This window comes from Carassius auratus, chromosome 23 (assembly GCF_003368295.1).
Source record: "Carassius auratus strain Wakin chromosome 23, ASM336829v1, whole genome shotgun sequence".
NCBI lineage: Eukaryota > Metazoa > Chordata > Actinopteri > Cypriniformes > Cyprinidae > Carassius > Carassius auratus.
In genome coordinates this window covers 5281448-5306545 of record NC_039265.1, presented here as the reverse complement: position 1 = coordinate 5306545, position 25098 = coordinate 5281448, and the positions used below count along the sequence as shown (strand labels likewise).

The 25098-nt window shown below is 37.0% G+C and overlaps 1 protein-coding gene across 2 annotated transcripts in view; it reads right to left on the bottom strand.

Annotated features, from left to right (window-relative positions):
- slc2a4rg (SLC2A4 regulator) overlaps positions 1-25098 on the bottom strand; it is a 56960-nt gene that overhangs the window by 5473 nt on the left and 26389 nt on the right. The window contains exons 3-7 of one of the 2 annotated variants that reach the window (XM_026199371.1): positions 13398-13498; positions 7882-8117; positions 2746-2846; positions 2136-2400; positions 557-664 (exon numbers count right to left, since the gene is read on the bottom strand). In XM_026199371.1, coding sequence (XP_026055156.1) covers positions 557-664; positions 2136-2400; positions 2746-2846; positions 7882-8117; positions 13398-13498 — 811 coding nt within the window. The remainder of the gene's footprint in view (positions 1-556; positions 665-2135; positions 2401-2745; positions 2847-7881; positions 8118-13397; positions 13499-25098) is intronic. The other variant, XM_026199372.1, reaches the window with a different exon arrangement.

The window sequence follows — 25098 nt, the reverse complement described above, 5'->3', positions numbered from 1 at the left end:
ATGTTTCCGTCTGATTGATGGCTGTCAGCGGTTGGGTAGAAGACAACAAATCCCATCATTCCATGCTCCTCCTTAGCGTCATCAAACCAAGCGATTGTTATTGTTTTGATAGTGCGCCCTCTAGTGGCAGGTTCTACAAACTGTACCTTTAATATTCAGAACGATTTTTAGAACCATATCTTTATCAATATCTTTACAGTTTTTTATTGATCTATAAAAGCAGTTCCCTGAGCACAATATATATTCATGATAAAATGTCTTTTTGACAGGCACTAGGAGTAAGCAGTTCCTTTGTTGTCAACCTGTAACAAGGGTTTAGAAACTACTTTCTTTGCTTTGCAAAAGCATCTGAGACAGGAAACCAAAAGTCATGCAAGTGCAACTTCTGAAAGACCCCAGGAGACAGAGAAAGACAAACTGGGAGCGACAAATGAGACCCAACCAGGCTCACAGGATCACTGCCTTTTCAACCTTTAGTGAGCTGAGTCTTTTACAAGGGGACACATGCTGTCGAATACGTCTCTGAGAGGAAGAAAGAAAGAGGTAGCCATCTCACAGATAGAGCTTTATATATGACAGGGGGCGACTGCCAGGATACACTGATCCTATCCTCACTGTGAGGCGGATCAGAGGGCATGCTGGGAATGCTGACAGGGGTTGTAGCCTGAAAAACACAGTGTGTGTCAGAAGCGGTATTAGCAAAGCAAGCAGAGAGAGAAAGAGAAAACAGTGTTAAGTACAACCTCAACCCACCGAGAGCCAAGAAGAGCTGCCTCAGAGACAAGCCAGTGACCTCAGGCGAATGAGAAAGGGTTCAAAACAGACTGTCTGAGCAGCAGAGGGCAGAAATCACGGCCTTCGCTGACCTCGTCACCCCAACCCATAAATACTTCAACAAAATGGACCCCAACATTTAAAGAGACACATGTGTATGAGTAGTCGGGCATTGATACTGAACAAAACCCTCAATCTGGTGAACCCTCAGAATAAATCTCTGGCCTGTGTGAAAGCTCACTCATTCAATTTAGGAAGAAACCTCAAATTCTTGTTGTTCAGTAAAATATTTAAACATCCTTAACACACACACACACACACACACACACGCACACACACACGCACACACATATACATTTACAGTGGTGGCCAAAATGATTAGAAGACTAGTATTTTCAGCAGCTAAAATGATTTTAAGTCAGTTATTTCTATCTGATATTTCCTACTGACACACTACAACAAAAGACAGAAATAACTGACTTTAAACCATTTTTAGCTGCTGAAAATACTAGTGGGCTAATACTTTTGGCCACTACTGTATGTATAAATATGTATGTAAATAATACATTGTATTTTAATGAAGAACGATTTTAGCATTTCTTTCCAAATTGATATTATTGGCAGAAATTAAGCACATTTCCTCAAAATATTGTAATTAGTGTTGTAGCAAATTAAGTCTTTATGTAACTTGGAAGTGTTTGTTTATGCTTTGGTATGTATGTGATGTAGTATTTTTATGCTTTAATGTGAGTTTTTTTTTTTTTTTTTGAAAATCACTGTGTTCAAGTATTTGTTCAGTAATCTAGAAAATTTTAATTATCGAAGTGTAGTGAAAATCTAATAATAATTCTCAAACATATACTATATGAAGATATTTTCAATAATCTCTTAGAATTTTGATTCATGGCAAGTGCACATAACCACAATTTGCATGCTTCATATATGAAATCCGTTCATTATACGCAGTGAATATTTTTCAATTTTTGGGTAAACTATCCTATTAATCCACACTTGATGCCTCCAAACAGTTGATGGTCCCCATTGACTTCTTTTTTTTTTTTTCTATGGAAGTCACATAATGACCTTCAGAAATAAATTCATATAGGTTTGGAACAACATGAACAGGAACATGTCCCTGACTGTGATAGAGAGAGATCTGAGTCGCATTAATAACTAAAACAGAGCCTTGTGCGAGAGATTTGAAAGAATATGGTGTTTCCACAGTAAAAGCATGCACCCACACACAAACACACACAAAAGCGTCCATGAAGACTTCATCTCTACACCTCAAACCCATAAAATGATCCGTCTGCACAGAACCCGTGTCCTGAATAAGATGTGTCGATGCGGACTGCTGTTACCTGGTAAGCGTGGTCAGTGCGGATATGGTACAGCGCCGACGGTGCTGATTGGCTGAGGGGGGTGTGGATCATACGGGCGGGCTCAGATCGAGACGCATCACAGGTCAAGACGGGGAAGACGGGGAAGACGGGGGCCGGGCCGGATGTAGTAGGAGAGGTGGGCGTGAGGTTGGACAGCCCCTCCGAAAGCGTGTCCATGTTCACCTCGATCTCAGAGTAGTAGAAATCCTCCTCGCCATCGCTGTAGTCAGAATCTCCGTTTCGCCTGAAAACACACAACACTAAACTGACACAAGTGCACTCTGGTGTGCGGCCAGCAGGGGGCAGCAGTGCCAGCACATTAACAGAGGACTGAGTTTATACGGCAAGGTCAGGTAGCAACAAGAGGCTATAAAAACACCCCAGTTACCTCCTGTTATGGTGCTCAGGAAGGGAAGAGCTCCCTGACAGACAATCTGGCCCTTCAGATTCATCTCCAGTCCGAAAGCAATGAGTGTAACTTCCATTTGAAAGTTAACTTTATACTTTTCTTTAAAAAGAGAGCCGCTCTGTCTCATTTCTGTGAAGAAGACGCATGTTCAGAGGTGTGATGTGTGTGATTAGGGCTCACCCCAGGTGCACGGTGCGGATGTGCCGCTGGATCCCTGAGGAAGTGCTGAGGACTTTTTCACAGTTCTTCCACAGACACTTAAACATCACCTTCATGGAGTTCTGGAACAAACAAACACACGAGTTACACGTGAAGTTCATATCAGTAACTTTGAAACTAACAGAGAATATTTCAAGTTTTGGTTCAGTCAGGGCGGCAAATCAATTTTACAATATCAGGCCTGTAAGATTTAGATTTTTAAGCATTTTATCAAGTCAATGGGTCAATATTTAATCTTAATTGTTTTTTAAGTATAAAGCTTAAAACAAATAGCACACCAAAGGCTACAAACTCTGAATGTTGTCTGCATACAAAGTGATTGGGCAAAGAAATGTATTTTCAGGGGACAAAACAGAAAAACAGAATGCACACTTCAAAGATGAATTATGAGAGAACAATATTAGTATGTGCAGGTGTTCTAAAAATATATTTTGTAGCAATGTTATTTTAGTATTATTTATACAATTATTATTTTTGAACAACCTTTTTTTTCACTTTACGATATTTTACATTTGAGTAATTTTGCTATTTCTATTGAGCTTTCATTTATATTTGATTTCAGTTTTAGTAATCAATAGTGCTGCCTTATTGCTGTTAATGTAAAACCCAGTAATAGTAATAGTACTATATAATAATAGTAATTATTAAGTGCATCTTTTAGTGTTCAGAATAAGTGAGATATTTGTAGCAATGTTATTTTAGGATTATTTATAAATATAATGCTATTTATATTTTGATTCTGCATTTATTTTATATTTTTATTTAAATTTTGATAATTTTTATTCATTTTATTTATCTTTATTTCAGTTTTAGTCATTTTAGTACTAAAGTTTAAACTTATTTCAGTTAGCTGTCAAGAAAAAGTTTCAAATTTGCATTTAAGTTTTTCATCTAATAGTTACATTTATATTTTATTTTATTTCAGCTTTAACCAATTAAGAATAACAAGTCCTGCCTTATTGCTATAAATATAAAACCCACTTTCAAGATTAATTATGAGTATATAAATGTATTATTCATAAACCCCATATATATTTTTCATTAGCATTTATTTTATATTTTTATGTTTTATTTCATTATTTAACATCCTTTCATTTTATTCTATTTGAATTTCATTTATTTCTTCTTTATTTCAGTTTTAGTTTTAGTACTAAAGCTTAAACTTGTTTAAGCCAAATTTCTAATATGTATATTTTATTTTATCGTATTTCAGCTTTATTTAACAAAACAGGAAAGGAAACGGTTGAAGATCCAGTAGAAATTCCCTTCAGCACGAAGGCCTTCACTGCTGCAGTGACACAACTATTAAAACAGTTCAAAACAACAGTGACGGTGTAGGGAGATTCACACCTCCTGCGCTCTTCTGTCACTTTCACCAGCGCTCGTTTCCCCTCCAGCTCTGAATCTCATCTGTGTTTATCTAACATGCTTGCTTCAAACAATGAGTCAGCCTCTCACATGCTGCAACACACTCCTTATTCATAAACACTCAAGCATCTAAACTGAGTACATGAAATCACATTACTCACCAGTTACAATATTTCTGCTTCATCAAAAATAGAAACAGTAATATGAAAAAATATTACAATTTAAAAAATTTGATGCAGCTTTTACAAAAGAAATCTTTTGCTACATTTTTGTATTTACTCTCACTATCAATTTAATGAATTATACTTTAATTTGTAAAAAAACAAAACATCTTACTGATTTCAAAGCATATGTTTCATTTATTTATTTATTCAAAATATATAAAGTAAAAAAAAAAAAATTAGAAAATGATATTTAAATAATATGGAAAACAATGCCATTTATCGAAAGCTAGTTTTCTCAAAAGTTAAATTTGAACCCTGGTTATAGTTGATATCCTGCGGAGTGGGCGTAAATGTTTAATATGTTACATAATGCATCATATTCCCAGAGTTCAGACCGAGAACAGTGTGAGTGAATGACACTCCAGAACAAACCCAGATTATATTATCATTACAATCATAACAATCATCATCTCTTCTGATAAACCCAAACCAGGATCTTAATTTGTGAGAAAAATTTGCACATTAACTGTGAAATGTGAAACATGTCCGGACCTGTTCACTGCTCTCATCAGAGTCAATGAGTGGGTGTGTGTGTGTGTGCTCACACACACATACACAAACAAGCAAGCACTCCTGCTGTTGTCAAGGACCATGATGTTAACCCTTTCACACATCACACGAGCCTACAAACATTTCCCATTAAAGCCTCGTCAGAGATGATGTGACAACCATTAACCAAAACAGACTCAGAAAGCGAGCCAGAGCGGCTGGACGTGTATGTTTCCATCTGTCTTTATGAATGAACAGCCAGTCCTCTTGTGTTACACTTCACCCAGCTGCTCAGCATTTGGCTTGGTCCGCATCAAAGAACTTTGTTTCTTTTTCTCGTCTCCTTGACTCGGAGTGGTTTTTATTGGCTATAGCTGGACGTATAGGCATGCAGGGTGGTCTCTGGTGAGCTGAAACAATAGAGGAGGTAGTCAGCAGCATGGGACACTTCCATCTGTCTCTGTACTCACACCGAAGAGCCAAAAAATGAGCCCAAATAATGTTGAACATGTAATGCGCACCAGCGTGAAACAAACAACTGCACACTATTTTTTTTAAAACTCTTTCTTCAACATTTTGACTAAATATCCAGTTGTATACAGGATGGCAAATCTAAACTGGTAGATATGAAATAGAAACTAAACTACATATGGCATGAAAAAGTCTCAGCTTTCAATTTTGGTATTTTTTTAGGAAATTTCCAACAATTAATATGGTTTTGTGGCTCTTAAATGTGTGGTGACAGATCGCTGCCTTCTGCTAATCCTTCGGCTATGAGGAACCGACCAGCAATGCATTTTTCCTCAGACATGTAAATCGTACATGGATTTAACATTGTCCGCTGCTCAATATATACTATTAAATTAAGATAAATAAAGTTTGGTTCTACACCAGAAACACAAACCATCTATAAGGCTTACAAGAATACATCCTAAAATATAATAAGAGTTACAATTAGCATCAAGCTACACGTGAAAATTGTATTATTAATGTATTTGCTTAAACCCCACTTTATACCATCATCGAGTGCTTGTAATAACTTAATTGTAGTTGACTTTGATTCTATAGGCAGACGTAGTATTTGTATGTTTAATAATGCCACACTGCTTATAATTTGTCATAAACATCCTTTATTTATATAAAAAAATACCATGAGCTGCATACAAAACACATTAAAAAAAATTTAAAAAACGCCATTATCGTGTCTATTTGCTTTCATATTTTATGTGTAGAAAAATATTTCACTTGTTTTTTTTAATACACAAGATCTAGAGTGAATGCGCTCTGACTCAAAACACTTGCACATGAGAAAGAAAATGGGACAGTGCTCTCCAGATCACATAATTCAAAGGAGAATTAATAGAAACGATATTAAGAACATGTGAAATGCCTCAACTCTCACCTTTGTCATCACGGAGCGACGGGGAAAATATCAACACAAAATCTTTTTTTCGCGCCATGAAGGATCACATTTGGTATGAATAACGCCATTAGGGATCTATTATTTTGATTCAAAAGCGTCATCGTGCTGAACATTCGCGCTCATTTTCGCGTTTAGTGTGTTGCAAGGCCTTGAGTTGATTAATCAGCATTTTAATATCATACAGATTATTAGATGGATACCGTTTGCTGGTGTCCAAGACTGCAGTATGCCGTTTTCTGCCAAATTGCAACCAAGGATATTAAAAATACTAACGAACTGGCAGTAGGTGGTCACAGTCCAAAACAAAAACAGACACTCCAAATCAAATATTTCAAATCAGAATATCTGGCTGTAGAAATATGCGAACGCAACAGGTTTCCTAAATATCTAGTTACATAACATGATATTATTATGCTTTAATAAATGACATGGATCACATTTAATCATATTAAGTTTTCTCTACAAACCAAGTGTGTGTTATTTGAGTTGAGAGTAAAGTTGTGGAGCTGTAGAGCTGTAAAATCTTGTGTTTACCAGTGGAACTACTGTTCTACAGGTAGGTGGATCAACCTCCAGTTATGTGTTATGATTATTCCTGTGGCTTGAGTGATGGTATCTTGGCATACCTTGCAAAGTTACTTGCTTTACAAACTTTGTATGGTCATGACAGGAATTGAAAGACTGGATATAACTTTGCACAGATAAGTTCAGTAAGCAATCCTACTTTAATAATATTAAATCTTTTTGTAAACATTTATTACAATGCAATACCATGCTCCGTATATTACCATAGTAAGTGCCTTGCTTTAAATGAGATTTTTTTTTGGAAACTACTATTTAAAAAAATTGGGGGTCAATATGTTTCTTTTAAATAAATAATACTTTTGTAGTTTTAATCGGAAGATTTCAATACAGCTGAAACTAGAAGAATCCTTTTAAAGGTCTGATATCACTTAAGGAAAGTTTTTCTGTCCTGTTTCTGCCTTCTTCATTTCTCTGTCCAATATCTGGAATTGCAAAATCAGAATTGAGAAATATAAAAAAAAAAAAAAAACACCTTCCAAACAAACATATTTCTCTTTTCTCCCTTCTTCGGGGAGAGGCGTGTAGTCGTGACAGAATCCATGTATACAATATTGTGCAACTGGGAATTATGTGAAAAACAGCGTGTGTAGTGCTGAAAGGATAAGCCCTAGTGGATCTTTAATGGAACTCCCCTCCCCCCATCTAAACACACACACACACACACACACACACACACACTTGGCCTCTTCCAAAACAAGGTGAATGAGCAGAAAGGATAATGACTTCCTGACACTGAAACCACATTCACATTCTGGAGTGATTTCCACACTACAAAAAACAGAAAAGAAACGGTACAACAAAAGAGAGAGAGCTAAAAACATGCCATCATTTTAATGAGGTGCAAGGGTGACAAGACTCATTGGGCCAGAGCCACGATGATGTGCTTATTAGAGCTCTTCAATTTTTAAAGGCAGAGATCTGAAAATTGACTGAAGAGTCAAGCCACTTTTGTGCACAAAAACTAACCAGTCAAACTGCTTTCTCATATGCCATGACTTGACACCTCACCTTTCTTTTTCTGGGGATGGGGTCCTCAAACAGGAAGTGTGTACTCTCGGTTTCCTCAATGTTGTCATCACTCTGGGAGGAAAGCAGGAAGCTCTTGCCGGCATCATTGGAGAGGGGCGGGGACGGAGTGGAGGGCACCGATTGGTCGCTGGCGTCCCAGCTCCAGTTCCCACTGGTAGAGCTGCTGTAGCTGGCAGACAGGCTCTCCTTCCAGCCCTTACCAGCCAATTCTGCACCTGAACACAGCATTTTAAAGCAGGAGAAGACCTTTGACACTATTGCCTGGAGTATTATTACCTAACCCAGAACCCAGCACACTGCATGAATTCAGATTAAATATCTAATCCATGTATAAAAAAAATAACATATCCAAACACAAAACACATAAAACAAAACGTTTTTTTTTTTTTTTTGCTAAAAACCGATAGGCTTGTGACTGTCTGTTAGACTGCCAAGTAAGTTACCCTGTCAAGGTCCAGAAAAGTATGAAAGGCATCATCAGAATAATCCGCCATCAGTGGTTCAATTGTAACGTTATGAAGCGACAAGAATAAGCGGAAAGCGGTCTCGCCACCATGCTAGTGGATCTGCCGTAGGGTCAATTGGTTGTTCTTGGAGATAGCGGGTTAACTTCGTGTCAGCGCGTGCTCTGATCGGTAAAGGGGCAGAGATTTCAGACCTCCGTTTATTAAGGAGATGTGTCACAAAACTCATCATCCGCGCCACAGTTTTTTTTAGCAAATTTCAAAGCCGCACCCGCCTGCCATCCGCTGATTGTTTTGGTCTATGGACGATGCAATGCTTTGCTGATGTGAGCCGCAAAAAAAAAGCCATTGTCTGTTCTAGAAAGGATGCAGCAAAGATATTTAATGCTAATGTATGAGGCATAGGCCTACGCTGAGTTTCATTTACGATGAGATGCGCTCTAGTGCAGTGCAAGTGAATGCGGCGCGCTGGTGCTTCCATGTCACGGTTATCATTGTCTGCTATATTTGCTTTTTATTTATTAAAATACATGCAATTGGTTGATGAAACATTTATTAAAATTAAGATAAAATTTGTACAAAACGAAATTCGTTTTTAAGAAAGGTTTTCTAAAAAGCAAAATTTAATGAAGTGGTAAATATCATGTCTCCCGATATATTGCGCATCTTATGATCCTATCTAAAAAATGAAAATTTTTGATAAAAAGATTTTGTAAAAAATATTTTAATGACACTGTTTTGGCGTTTATGGAGTTCTAATGACGGTGTTCAACTATAACCGCCGGTCTCACGGTTATATACTAACCGTCACACCCCTACTTTCTGTATGCGAATAAAACAAAAATGTCAACTTTTATTCTGATGATGTCTTTCCTGGACCTTGACACTGGTATTTACTTGGCAGTCTACGGGACAGTCAAAGGCCTCCCAGTTTTCATCCAAAATATCTAAAATTGTGTTCCAAAGAAAAACAAAGCTTTTACGGGTTTGGAATGACATGGGGGTAAGTGATTAATGACAACATTTTCATTTTGGGGTGGAGTATCCCTTTAAGTTTTCCATCCCTGCTCTGTTCTAAACCGATTTCAGTACAAACAGTGTGATTAGTGTTCTCACTGAAAACTCCAAAATGCACTTCATATGCCCAGATGATGCACTTCACTGAAAAACCAAGTGTGGAATGTTGGACACTTGCACTAAACCATCACAGCTTTAATACATAGGCTATTGGAGGATGAGGAGTCATCAGACAAAATAACCTCATTCAGTTCATACACTAGACAGCTGAGTGAACAGAATAAGTGCATAGAGTATAGTGCGTCATTTGGAAAAAACCTTTGTTATTCAGAGCTAGGTCAACTTCTGTGAAAGTGTGCATGTTAAAAGAATTCATTCAGAATTAGACATCCATTCGTTCACAGAATGCAGGAAATTTGGCATTAGACTCAGAGTGAAAATCATTGATTTATTTGTGCATATTTTACACTTGTTTATCCTTTATTCTGATTGCTCAGTCACAACATTCCAAGTTGTGTTATTTCCCAATAAAATCCATCGTAATTAGCCGAATAACACAGCACTTATCTGGCTTCTCTCACATCTTTCCTATCACAGCACCACAGTCTCTCTCAGTTCATTCACACACAGCTGCCATCTTGCACTTCAGTCACTGACTGTATTAACCGAAGAATGAAACCGTCGTCTAGACTCAATGCTGTTTGAACGGTTTTACATTATTTCTTACATACGGTTTAATCACACTGGAGTTGTGGTGTGAAATCCCACACAAATATACCTGATGGCTGTAACGGCTTCAGTAAATGGGTTTATATGGGACTCATTTGTCAATAAGTCTATAAAAACCCTAATAGATTAAATCAAAACAAATGGGTTGCTTCCAAGCATTCAAATGAGCAAAAAGAAAATGAAACCGAGCTAAATGATTCACATCACAACAAATTATGGTAACACTTTATAATAAGATTCACTTTTGCTCTGTCTAATGATAAGTAACATTTTACACAGCATCTATTAATCCAGATTAAAGTTCATAACAAAACTACTGAACTACCAGCAGCCCATATTTATTCTTTCTTTATCTATTTACTAGTATGGATGAAAGGGAGTTCTCTGTTATTTGTGCAGCCACGCTGATTCAGTACAGTAAGTCTTTAATTTCCCAGAAGGGCAATGTGTTTGCATTAAAGACATAAAAAAATAACAACGCACAAATGAAAAACACATCAAATCCAATCCCAAGGCCAATGTCCTTGATTAAATAGAAATGGAGAGTGGGGAAAGTTGTGCCACTTTTTACTTAAGGTGTCCTCTAGGCAAAAGTAATGAGATCTAATATTATTTCAGGATCTCTTCTTTCAACTGAAAGCATCTATACCGAAGGGACACTGAAATATGACTTATACAAAACTATTACTATTACTAATGCGCTATGTCATTTTAAAGATTTATCTAGCTGGACATTCACTTTTCTGTATCCCATCCAGGAAAGGGTTTAATATTCAGAATATATAAATGTAAATAACCTGTTTTTCTAGCATTTTCTAACAGTATTTGCATTAGTATTTATTTGACCATATGCCATGCAGAAAAATAATTTTCCAGCATTTTTATCAAATTTATATGACAAATATTATTTAAATGACCATTCAAAAGTTTGGATTTATGAATACTTTTTAAAATGAACCTGTTTCTGCTCATTGCAACTGCATTTATTTAATCATCAGATACAACAAAAACAAAAATATTGTGAAATATTATTGAAATTTAAAATAACTGCTTTTGATTTCTAAAATTGTAATTTATTCCTGTGATCAAAGCTGAATTTTCAGCATCATTCCTCCAGTCTTCAGTGTCACATGATCCTTCAGAAATCAGTATAATATACTGATCTGCCGCTCTAGAAACATTTCTTATCATTATCAATACTGAAAACAGTTTTTGTGGAAACATTTTTAAAAAATTCAGAATTCTTTGATAAGTAGAAAGTTCAGACACCAGTTATTTGAAATAGGAATATTGTGAAACATTCAAAATGTCTTTGCGTTCACTTTTGATCTCTTTAATGTGTCCTGTCTGAATAAAAGTATCAATTTCATTCAAAAATACAAAATTAAAATCTTACTAACTCCATCACTCGATGTCACTCCAATTTCCTTTATATAATAATGACTAAATCATCCAAAATTCATCACTGGAGTAAATTTGGCCAACTAAAACAGCACAATAAATCAAAATCTAATCAAAGAGGGTCGGCTGAGATCCAATCACACAGCTGAGGATTTGAGTGGCTCAATAACTGAAGGGACAAACCAGAGGGAAATCCTCCATGGAACGTGTTCAGAGGATCCATTAAAACAGTCCGTTCTTTCCAAGACACAAATGTGGAGGACTGTGGAGGGACAGCCGCTGTTTTGTGACAGCTTAAGAAAACTCACTTTTCATTTTGTTCCAGAACCTCTGAAAGGTCAGAACAAACGCAATACAAGTACGCTTTCACCACAGTCCAGTTAACATTTAAAAATCCGGCTCTTTTAAAAGAACAATCTTTGGTTACACGTCTTAAAGGAATAGTTCTGTTCAATGAATCAGTAAACAAAAATGAATCTGATCGGATTCTCGAGTTTGACTCACTGGCTCTTAAGTACCCTTTTTTTCTAACTGCATGGAAAATAGCAACCAAAATATCTTCTTTGGGCTTGGAATGACATGACGGTGAACCAGTGATGACAGAATCAGTTTGATTTTTTGGGGTAAGCTTTTCATTTAAGGGCAAAATCTGTGTTTGATTCGAAGTCTAATAAAACATCAATGAGAGAGTTCAAGCACTTCTGCTGCTGCACAGTGTCTTTGGTCTTTTGTTCTGAAACTCTTTGAACATACTTTTGGTTTGGGAAGCCATGAGCTGAAGGAAGGACAGTCACTGCAATTACGAACCCATAGTCTGGTTTTCCTCTCATCATGCTGAAGGGGACATAAAAATGGAAAACAGCATTTTTCTTCCTCTTTTGAAATAAGAGTCTGATGACCAAGTGCTAATATTTATACAAGACTACACTGTTTTCAGAGATCAGGATGACTATGGCATCACAACCATGAGCTCATTAACATATGAACACTGGTATGCTGATATTAGCCAATCATAACAGGCCATTTACGTCTAGAAGTTTAAAGGTACATTACAAAAAGCAGCCTGTTCAATTGTACAGGGTAAAGCATATATATATATATATATATATATATATATATATATATATATATATATATATATATATATATATATATATAAACTTTTTGGAGCAAGAAACCTTGACCAACTTTATAAGTGATACAATTAAAATTTAGAATTTGTATTACTTTTTGAAAATAACTGTTTTCTATTCCAATATATTTTCAAATGTAATTTATTTCTGTGATGCAAAGCTGTATTTTCAGCATCATTACTTCAGTCTTCAGTGTCACATGATCCTCCAGAAATCAGTATAATAAGCTAATTTAACATTTCTTATTATCAATGATGAAAACAGTTGTTCTGGTTACTATTTTTGTAGAAAGCACAATATTTTTTTTCAGGATTCTATGATATGATTAAAAAAATTCAAAAGAACAGCATTTATTTAAAATAGACATCTTTTGTAACTTTATAATTGTCTTCACTGTGACTTCTGATCAATTTAATGCATCCTTGCTGAATAAAACCATTAATTTCTTCCCAAAAAATGAATAATATATTTTTTTTTACATATACATGATTAATAATAACTGGCTCAACCAATGGCGTGAGTTGGGGGCGTGACTATCTGTTTGAAATAGAACGGACTGTGTTCGAAAACAACTATATATTTGCAACTCTGTTTGGCGGCACACTAATTACACACTTCATTAATGCCAAAATGGAGAAATCAGGAGTGCTTTTGGGCACTTGTGAAGGTTTAGAGCCTGTTTGACAAGTCATCATTCAACCTGAGCGCTCTGGGATCTATCAGCGAAGCGAGAAGTAGAGCGATGTTTAACCTGAGGCACTGCAGGAAGGGTTGAGCACCAATGGGCTGGTGGACAGTGTGGTCAGGACGGTGGCGGCCATCACCTCTTTATCAGCAAGACCAGAAGGCCTCCTGTTAAAAAAAAGAGAGAGAGAGAAATTAGTTTACAAATCACTGACATCTGAAGACCTGGATCAACTAAAACCAATTACGTCAAGCAGAGACAGATGTTAAGAACACACTCTCACATCAACATAAAACGGCACACATCTGTTAGGTGGGCCGCCCGGGCCTTTCTCTCTCTCTCTCTCTCTCTCTCTCTCTCGGCCTGAGCGCCTGTTTTCTCTGTTCGGCAGGCCGAGTCCCACAGTAAACACTTCTCTCTGCTGTATCGCAGCTCCATACTGTGCTGAACTCATCATGGGTAATGGAAAATTCCAGCGCAGTAATAAACACGCAGTAATATGCCCACACAGCACAGCTCCATTATCAACTGTATTTATTCAGCGTGTGTGTGGGAGACAGTTTACTCGTGTTTGTAAATCAACACCAGGGTTTAGTGTGCGGCTGAATGAAACGCTCTGTTAACTGTTTAGGGTCTTGCTCACAAGTGTGATTCAGCTTCGGGCTGTGTACGTATACTGCGTGCACATGACTGATGGCTGTTATATTGGACTGCAGTGAAAGAGAGGGAAACCGGAGGGATTGTGGGAGATCAGAGAGCGAGGAGAGGGAGTGAGTGTTAACAGACATTACATTTAAATATTTATGCAAATTAGAAATGTTTAAATAAGATTACTGCACAAGATGGGACTGGTGCGAAGGCGATCAGTGGCACGTTGATTCAACAAACACAACTACACAATATCAAACAAACGTTACGTTAGAAATTCATCTCTGGTCAAATCGAAATGATTGTGCTTTTTTTTTTGGTAATTTCAATGTACTTATTTGTTAATTAATTTGTTAATTATAATAAATACATATAAAAAAAAAAACAATAATATACAAATAATACTATTACAATAATGGCCATATCTGATTATAAGTGAATAATTAATTTTATTTTGGTCTGTTTATTACACAAAGTTTTTGTATGAGTATCTCAAAAGTCATTTGGATACTTTTATGTCTTAAAAGAAATGACATTTGACAACCCTCGTGCCCAATCATTTCTACTGTATGGAAAAGTGCAGCCTGAACGGTCTGCTAAACCTCTTTTTTTGTCCAACAGAAAAACTATCGTATGGATTTGGAATGACATGAGAGTGAGAGAAATCATTTTTTGGTGGTGAACTACTCCTTAAAAGCCAACAACATATTTCAACACTCATAATTATGCAATTTTTGAGCCACGCTAGAGAACTAGGTGAGAATCAGATTCTCCTCTTCTCCGGCCTGAACACAGCAGCACTGATCTGAGCACAGAAACAGACACAGGGCTAAGCTGTGTCCCTATGTTATATAATCAAAAAAAATCCCACTCACACTCCCTCATAATTTCATAAAATATACTCCCTCTGCCTGACACACACACACACACACACACACACATGCCGGGTTTCTGCCCCCCGCCTGCTTTGGCAACCCAACCAGAGCAAACTGGTTTGGAGTCGCTCTGAAAGCCAAGCCCAGAGACTTGGCAGGGCTGTCAAACTTTCCTTTATCTGGGTCAACTTCCAAAAATCTGTCTATCGCTGCAAAAGAAAAGAAAAGAAAAGAAAAGCAAGTAGTGGATTAGAAGCAGACAAGACTAAGGAACATAAATCAAATATAAAGTTCTGCCTAATTTTTTGAGATTCATGCAAAGAGAAAACTGCTCGGTTTTGAAAAGAGAGGAGAGGAGAAACTTTCTGCTTCTAGAGGCAAAGAAAATGACACACATTATAGATGACGGTACTATGCTGGTTTGATTAAAGACTGTGTGTGTGGAGCACACATTCAGAATGAATATGTAGGTGTATGTTTGCATTCCTCTGTTTCCGACACTCTTGATCAAAACACACTGGAGGTGGATTATGCCAGTCTTTTTAGTTTTGCATAAGAATATATATGTGGCAAATTATATTTAAAAGCAACAAACACATGCACACACACATACAACTCATTCAGCTATCTAAATTTGAACATGACTAGACTGCTTTTATATGGAATTAATTACAATTACATTACAGATTTACATGATACAGATTCAAAACAATACCTATATTACATGAAATAGTACATTTTACTGTATTTATGAATTGTTTAGCCAAAAAAGGCCAGATTTACTATCAGCCTGCGTCAGAGCAAACCTTCATTTGGTGTTAAAAAAACTACTGTAAGGATTTACTAAAGACACACAGTGGGAAATAGCTCTGAAAAGGTGTGGACATGGTTATTTTTGCGACTCAACTTATTGAATATGCATTTGAAGGAGTTTCCCTTTCGATTGGTAAATTTATCGGAGGAGTGTATTTAAATGACTTCTAGTGAGTATTTTGTAAGTTTAGCTCCCAAAAGTAAGTCCGCATAATGATTTGGGAACGAGCGCAAGGATATCAGAGACTCAAACGGATTCTAGCACCAGCACTGGTTTCTCTGACCGTTTTCCTCCCTCTGTTTCTCTCACACTGCTTTCCTGCCTTCCCGCTTCTCCACGCTTTTCCCGAAAAGGCTCTTTATCACATTCAGCTGTATGATTCATGTGTTACCATATTCACAAAACGCATTCATAAACACGCCGAGAGGGGCTTAGCAAATCTGTGAATGTGTGTGAGAGATAAATGGGACTTACTGGAATCTAGATTTCCAGCATTAAAGTCAAATTTAAGTGTGTGTGAAATGCTACACCAGTAACTGTGATGAATTAACCCACATCCTCGAATCACTCTGCTCGACAGCATCTGCAGGCCTGTGTGACACAGTGTCCAGATTTTAAGTGAGCAGAACAACATAATCTAGCGTCTACACGTCTAGTTTTGCGGCATGTTGATTTGCAGTGGACTGCAACTGTAAAAACGGTCATGAAAACCCAGGGAATTTAGTGACCGTCTGGCCGCAGGGCTCATTTATACTCCTGTCAGAAATAAACTTACACGTCTATGGTCACATTCCTCCAACTCGGAGGAAATGAAGAAAACATTATGATTGAAGAGCATCTCCATTTGGGGTTTTTCTCTCGGTTAGCGCTAGGTTATATTAGCTGAGTGTAAGCAGCTGTGGTTTGTGTTGTGTTACAGTTATGTGCCATTGTTACGATGCTGTGATGACAGTTTTGAGGTGGCTTTTTGGAAACAGATTCTTTTGTAGTGGATTCTGGTGAGAGACGTCTGGGAACACAACCAAAGATTTCTGTTTGATCCAAAAGCAAAACTCACTGAAAGTAGTACTTTTTCTTAACCGTGACCGTCAAATTTCTTACATTTACTACGACTGTAGGGCAATTCACCCACCTATGTGACTATAATTTTCACATCCTTATGCCATTCCAAACCTGTGTGACAAAAATTTTTCCTTTTTATTATAATGAAAGTGAATGAGGAATGAAGCTAGGTATCATAAAAGTATAATAATTGTGGTTCATACAACTAATGTGCTATATTTCCAAGCCCTTTGCAGTCATATGATAGGTTTGTGTGTGAAAAACGACTGAAATTGAAGTTGTATAGACCACCTAACAGCACCAGTCTTTATTCAGATTAATTATGAAGAAACTGACCAGGATATTCTTCAAAAAATGATCCCTTGTGCTCTATGGAAGAAAATTTAAAAAAAATGAAAGCGAGTAAATGCTGACTAAAAAATAAATACATTTCCATCATGCCACCTTTGTTAGGCATTGATTACAAACCGGAAATCAATTAAAAAAATAAAAACAGCCAATTAGAACATCATTACAATCAATAATTAAAGCTGGATGAAAGGGCCCTCGCACCCGGGCTCACAGCCACCCAATGGCTTTAGGAAAACAGCGAGCTGTGGGCAATATGTATTTAAAGTGGTAAATATAGAAGGAATATGTCAAAGTCATTTATATATGCCAAACTTCCTGCTGCCAGCTGGTGGCACTATGACAATAACTGAATAACGGCACGTAGATGTCTGCAGGCCAGGACTCTAATCAAACGTATGAAGTTTGGGGCAGATTGGACATTGCATACATGAGCTCCATCAAGTTCCTGTTTCTTTGTATTAATAGCATAATTTAGCAAATTAGCTAAGTGTCGCCAGCATGCTTTTAGCATGTTTTCAGCCTATTTAATACTTGCTGATGTTTTTTAATATGTTGCGAGGGGTCCATAACAGTGTTAAACATGTCACTTCCTGTTGCCAGGAGGTGGCGCTATGACTATAACCGAATATGAGCATGGACGTGTGTTCAGAGTCTTATCAAACGTGTGAAGTTTGGGGTAGATCGGACATCTAATTTTTCCTTACAAACAAAAATGGGCTGAGCACACTAAAATTCTCATTTTAAATGATTTAAACATCAGAGTATTATTTCAATTAGAGTAAATTATTTGTTTGTAACTTTAGGATATGGTTTGTATTGTTAACATATTAACTAACATGAACTTAACAAGAGCAATACTTTTGTTACTATATTAAGGAATCTTTGTTTATCTTAGTTTATAAAAACACAGCTGTCCATTGTTTGGCAATGTTACTTCACAGTAACTATGCATTAACTATGTTAACAAATACTGTACAACATTTGATTTCAACAATGAAGGCTTATGCCAAAATGTTGAAATTAACAATGTTGTAGAAGTGCAGTTAAGTAATAGTATATGTTAAATAATGTAGTTAAATAGTTTAATAAATAGAACATTATTGTAAAGTGTTACAGATTTTTTTTTATTTACCAATTCAGACGTCTCGTGAGTTCATTGTTGGACAGGTCAGTTAAAAGGGGTAATATAATGTTGCTAAAAAACATTATTTTTGTGTATTTGGAGTAATGAAATGTGTTTATGCAGTTTAAGGTTAAAAAAAAAAAACATTCTTATTTCTCCTCTATGCCCTGACTTTCTGAAACATACATTTTTACAAGACTCATCAGTCTGAAAAGTGAAGTGTGTTCTGATTGGTCAGCTATCCAGTGCATTGTGATTGGCCGAATATCTCAAGCGTGTGATGGATATGTTAAGCCCCTTAACTTAACATACAGTATGTTAAGGGGTGTAACATTTCCATCACACATGGCGTCTCCTGGGACCACCAGACAAAACCAATAAAACTCATTGCAAACAAGGCATTTGTTGCTAGCCTGACTACGTCAGACTTCCTACTTCCGCTCAATTTCATTTCGCTTCTGTACTCAGTCTGATACAGCGTCAGAGCTTTCTGTTTGCCACCGGTCTGGAAACAGCCGGGCCAATCAACGAGCAGAGGGCGGGCTGAGAGCCGTGACGTAGATGCTAATCGCCGAGTTTTACATTGTAGGTTAGAGAAATCGAAAACCGAAACGACCGTGGAAATGGGAAACGAGACACGGGATGCAATTCGCTCTGTTATGGAGAACATTCAACTCTTTTTCAAACTGAAGCCAGAACAAGAAGAATGTTTAACAACAGGTTTACAGTGGAAGTTCAGTCATAGATTTGAGTTCGATGCATGATGTCTGTGCTTCGATGCGGCTGTACAGGGGCATAACATACGTCATAACTAAACGTATCTGATTGGCTTACGGGTAACCAATGATTTTAAACTTCAGACAAGCGCCCCCTAGCGAGAGAGAAAACACTTCTCTATTATGCCATTCCAGACTCTGTCTACGAAGCAAAGTGAAGTAGCAGAGTCTGGTATTACCAGGCTAATATAAATAGACTAATAATTTAATAACACTTATCTCGTTATGCCAAAATTATTATGATTAAAAATATTTGTAGGTTTTTTTGTGGTGGTTTTTTTATTTTATTAATTTAGACAAAATAGTAAAACATTAAATATCAAGTGTCCCCTAGCGAGAGAGAAAACACTATCTATCTATCTAAATAATTAATTAATTAATTAAAGACAACTTACTGTTAGTCTATCCAGTTGAACCCACTATGCGGCAATGCTACATTGTTCATTCAATATATTGTGGACAACGAGAGCATCAGTGTGGAAAAGCCGTTTGTACAGAACACATATTTCTAGTTGTTTAAGCAACTTTATTAATTATATATGGTTTATAAACATTATTTTAAACATTATGCACTTTTTTCATAGTAATTGTCATTGCAGATTAAAAAAAATGCATGCGAGAGTCTGCAGACTGACCTTTAACGGTCAGATTATCAATGACTCCATGTGACTTAATCGGGTTTGGATGAAGCTTATTCAGAGGACCTCATGGAGAACTGTGTGTGGTCATACAGATCAGTCTGAGTGTACAGATATATTGAGGACCCTTCATTTGTGTAGAAGCTGTTATGTGTTAAGGTGCTGCTCACTGGTGGTGGAAGAGAAGGTACCTCTCACAATGTAGAGTGCTTTGAGTGCTTAAAAAAAGCAGAAAAGTGCTATATAAATGTAATTAATTGTTATCATATATTTGAATATGAAAGGTTTTGTGTGTGTGTGTGTTTGTGCAGGATGGAGCAGGCAGTGAGAAGCACAACTTTAACTCCCACGCCCCCAAGCTTCAGTCTCCGCCCTGCTGGCCTGCTCTACAGTATGTGTGTGTGTGTGTGTGGTTTCCCCTCTAACCAAGGCCTGGCTACACATGCTCACTGATAGAAGCTCAAGTAAACAGAACAGGCCCTGCCTGATAGCACTCCAGAGAGCAGCTCCATTACTGACAAACAGCTGCTATTGGCTGGAGTGAAGCCAGCAACTTACTGAGAGAGAGAGACAGAGAGAGAGAGAGAGAGAGAGAGAGAGAGAGAGAGAGAGAGAGAGAGAAAGAGCTGCTCAGGGTGCTTTATAAAATAAAGTTTATTATTATTATTATTATTATCATGTTATAAGATAATCATTTCAGGTACATTAATACATCTAAATTATTATTAACAAGAACATGTTTTACATCTAAAATAAATATGAACAAAAATATAATAAATATCATTACAATGCAGTAATATAGTAATATATTTTAAAATGTAATTTATTGTTGTGATGCAAGGCTGAATTCTGAAGGGACCTACAAGAAACACCCCAAACCTGTTCAGCTGTGTAGCATGAAGGAAGAGCCAAACAATTAAAAGGAAGGAAATGTGAGAAATATGAAGTGAATGAGTCTTCTGTGTTTGTGGTCAGAAAGTGAACAAATAATATTCATCTTTGAGGACTGACACACTCTCTCTGAGTGTCTGTTTACAGGACTGCATGGATGTGGGTCACCTCACTATTTATAACCAACCTGTGTGTGTGTGTGTGTGTGTGTGTGTGTTTGTGTGTGTTGCTGTGTGTAAGGTAAGCGCTGTCACCCCGCATGACCGACACAGACACACACAAACACAAACACACACACACACACCTGATCCGTGTCCTCAAATTGCTCTGATGGGTTTTGACTCTGGAGGTTTAATAGTTACTTTTGCATAATTTAATGCAACCTGGCTGGATAAATGTATTAATTTCCTTAAAAGAACAAAACAATATGTATTTCAACTTTCCTCCAATTGAACTTATCAATGTAAACTTTTCCTCAAATTATTATGCTTTTAATATTTTATGTTGTTATTTTTATTAATTAAAAAGCAAAATGCAAAAGCGCAGACTTTTCACTAGTGGTCAGATTTTGGTGCCGTCCTGCAGCGCATGCTTTCATTGTGCAGCCTCATGCATTGGTTTGGTTTGTCTCTGTTTGTGTTTTTCAGGAAGCAGATATGTCACGCCGCTTGGCAGAGATCCAGACAGAGGAAAGCTAGCTGGCCTGCAGAAAAGCGCACAATAAGCACTGAACAATGTGAGCGGTATGCTAAAGTTAGCAGCGCACGCACACACACACACACACACACACACACACACACACAGACCTACACACACAGACCTACACACACATTCTCTTCCTGTGGTGTGTTGAAGACACTCAATCCCTTGTGTGACACAGAACTACAATTTTCTTCACAATGTTGTCCTGACTGTTGATTCAGGACCCTTGTATGACATTAATTTTATTTACTTTTATTTTGACTTGTCTATCAGTTTGTACATACAAACTAAACTCATATTTACTCAGATATAAGTTGCTTGTAAGAATTTAGTGGGGTTTAAGCAGACTAAATGGTCAAATCTTTTTTTTTGCAAAGATTAAGATTTTTTGCAATTAATTTTCAAAATAAAGCTATTTAAAATCATCCACTTTATGTATAAAAAATATCTAAATATCTACAATCTTAAAATCTGAACAATTACAAATTACAATAAAATAAGATAAATTCCAATATCATACAGCCCAGTATCTCCAATACCATGTTTTGAGCATTTATTTGTGGTTGGGGCCACATTTGAACAAACTGAAGGCAGCTTTGACATGATTGCAAATTATAATCCACAGCATATCAAAGATGTATACCTCGCTTGTAAATAACCCATAATATTCCTTTCAAACACACTGCTCCAGGCACGTCCACTCTTGGTTATCAGGAATAGCTCAAAGCTGCTGCGAGAAGAGCGGGTCAGCGTGAGGGTCAAAACTGCAGTCCCACGGCCTGACCTCAGATCACACGTACGCATGAGAACCAGTCATCTGAGCTAGTTATTCAAGTAGTGTGCCAGGATACACCTGAATGCCCTTTCTTCTACATTTTGGTGTTACAAATGTGGGCCAGCTGTCCTTGTTGTGTCAACCAGAGAAGGCCGTTGAATACAGTGTGTGGGAAGCATGTTTGCTTCTCGCTCTAAAGTCCACCGCGTTTGACCTTGGCGGAGTTAGAAAGCGGCCAGTGTTTTCTTTTATTCACTTCTGGAGCACGTTAAGATTTGAAAGGTTTGCAGCTCCATGTGAGAAGTGAGTGTTTCATACATGATCTCTCTCTCTCTCTCTCTCTCTCTCTGACATGTGTTTTCATTTGTCTTCCTCCCCCGCGACCCTTCTCTCCCATTCAGCCCCTCATTTTCACTCCATCCCACACTTTCTCCCGAGAGCGGAGGGGCGCTACACCTCCCCCATCCCTCCTCACTCAGTGCTGATGGACGGATGATCACGGATGAGATCTGGCAGTGTGTTATGATCCATTAAGATCCACTTAAACACAGTAAGATGTTGCAGGACGTATGGGTAAAGCAGAGATGTACTATTCATTTGTCACTGAATTGAATTGACACTGAAGTTTTTTGAGCGCAGGTCTCTCTTCTGTGTAGCTTAGCTGTTTTTTCTAAGAGCTGTCAATTTAACAATTTGCCAGTAACTAATTTAAAGTAATGAATTATTTACATAGATGCACCAATAACGTAATTCTGTCCAATACTGATAAGCTATGGCCAATAAATATGCAATAATAAAGTTTTATACTATTTAAAAGGTTTTCATCTTTTTATTTTATTTTTAAAGACTTATTCAAAAGGTAGCATTAACATTAACAAAAGTGACAGTAAAGACAGATTTCTATTTGAAATAAATGCTGTTGTTATGAACTTTCTATTCATCAAAGAACTCTGGAAATAATGTATTGCAGTTTACACAAAACTATTGTTTTTTTTACCATTTATTTATTTATATTTTTCTGAAGGATTGTCTGAAACTGAAGACTGGAGTAATGATGCTGAAAAATTGGCTTTACATCTCAGAAATAAACTAAGTAAAATAAAGTACTATTTCACAATATCACTGTTTTTGCTGTACTTCAGAAAAATATATACAAATAAATTAATCAAATAATATTTTAGCAAGTTTCAAATGCAACAAGTAAACGTAGTCATCCCATCATTATAATGTACAGATTGATAGATTGGTTGGTTGGACAAAGATTGCAATTAATAGTGTTATTAGATTATTAGTGAATTTAAAATGAAGTGAGAGTCAGATTAATGTAAAAATCAACATAAATGACTGAATATTCATTACTGGCCTATATACAATAAAGACAATCTAAATATACAAACACATAATATATGTAAATTCCTTTATTGTTTTCTTGTTTGTTTGGTAATGTTGAGGCTGTAGCACAGCCCAAAAAATAAAATGAAAAAGCGATGATAAAGAATAATAACTTTTTTTTTCAAGGGGCTTTTCTCAAAAATAATGATATAACTCTGATTGAAACTTTCCAGCTGCACAACTCTTTTTCCTCTTGTCGGCTCTTCTCCATGTGGCTGGCTCCTGTGTGATGTATATCAGCACCAGAGCATGCTGTTATCTCTCTTTCTCTCTCTGAGCAGTTCTCTAATTATAACCGTCCCACCCCCTCCCAGCACACCCAGTTAGTCTCCGCCTGTTTTCCTCCACACTGTTATGTAATGCCTCGCTCCACTCCAGATCCACAAACACACACACACACACACACACACACACACACACACACACACACACACACACACTGGTAGGTGGGACAGTATCCATGTTTACCAGAGGATAAGGCTACAGTACAGCAACAGAATGATAGATGACTAGACTTTAATAGCACACAACATTGTGATTTATAAAAGCCCTCTTATGCAAGTTACTGTGTGTCTGACAAACTGCACTGCTTTTAAACCAGAGCTCAGTGCTTAACTCTCTCTCTCTAAAATTCACATGGTCTCTCACACATATACTTACGTAAGTTACTTCATAATAATGTAATACGATATAATAATAAAAACTGCTCTATGCATATTTCCACTATTACTGTCCCAAACAAAAAGCTCAAGAGTGTTTGCCAATATCAGTTCACATCTGACCATTCAAGTTTAGGGTCAATACATTGTCTTAAAGAGACAGTAAGATGAAAATTCTAAGCTTCCTATCACTGTTTATAAATCCTGTACATTAGGTTTAAATCCATCCAAGGTTAAAAAACATTGTCATTTTGTCAAAATATCATTTTAAAATTACCTCAATTCTCAGAGATCCCCAAACGGTTCGCGCGAAGCTGTTCAAAAGATTAAGTTTCCTTAAACCCCACCTTTCGGTAGCATACTGTGTTCTGATTGGTCAACTAACATAGTCAGGTTTGATTGGTTGTTCCTCACACAACTTCATGGTAAACTATGCGTTAGCATCTTTTTGGGGTGAATTATGTCTTATTCCTCTCATCGCGAAGCAAACAGTAAAATAAAAAACTTGAACAGTCTCGCTGCTTTTTCTTCTGTGTGTGTATTCAAGCTGCGCGCTTCAGTTTGAATCTGAATAGCACGTTCAGCGCGGGGGCGTAGTCACATTAGATATAATGAAGGGAGACGTGAAAAACAGACATCGCGTTATTTTCATATGGATTACTTTATCACAGAATATCTGTTTTCAGCAGCACTTGTTTAGTTTTAAAGTAGACATGTCAAGCTTTCTATAGATATCTCTCTCATGTCTCTTCGTTGAGTAATCAAGGAGTTACACTTACACTTACACGCTCAGGAGAAAACAGACACATAACTTTATAATCATACTTTGCGTTGTGATTCGGAGATGCTCGTTGGTCTAAATAAAGTTGGTAATGAACCATCTTTTATGGCCAAACGCTTTGAAAATCCCGCTGTACTCACCGAGATTAGAAAAGCAGTCATCAGTGAAATGTTGTGAACACAACAAGGATTTGTTGTACTGCTCTGGTATTGTGGTAAAAATGAATTTTAGCCATTGGTTCTTCTGATCTTCATTCTTTGGCAGTGAAAATAAAACAAAC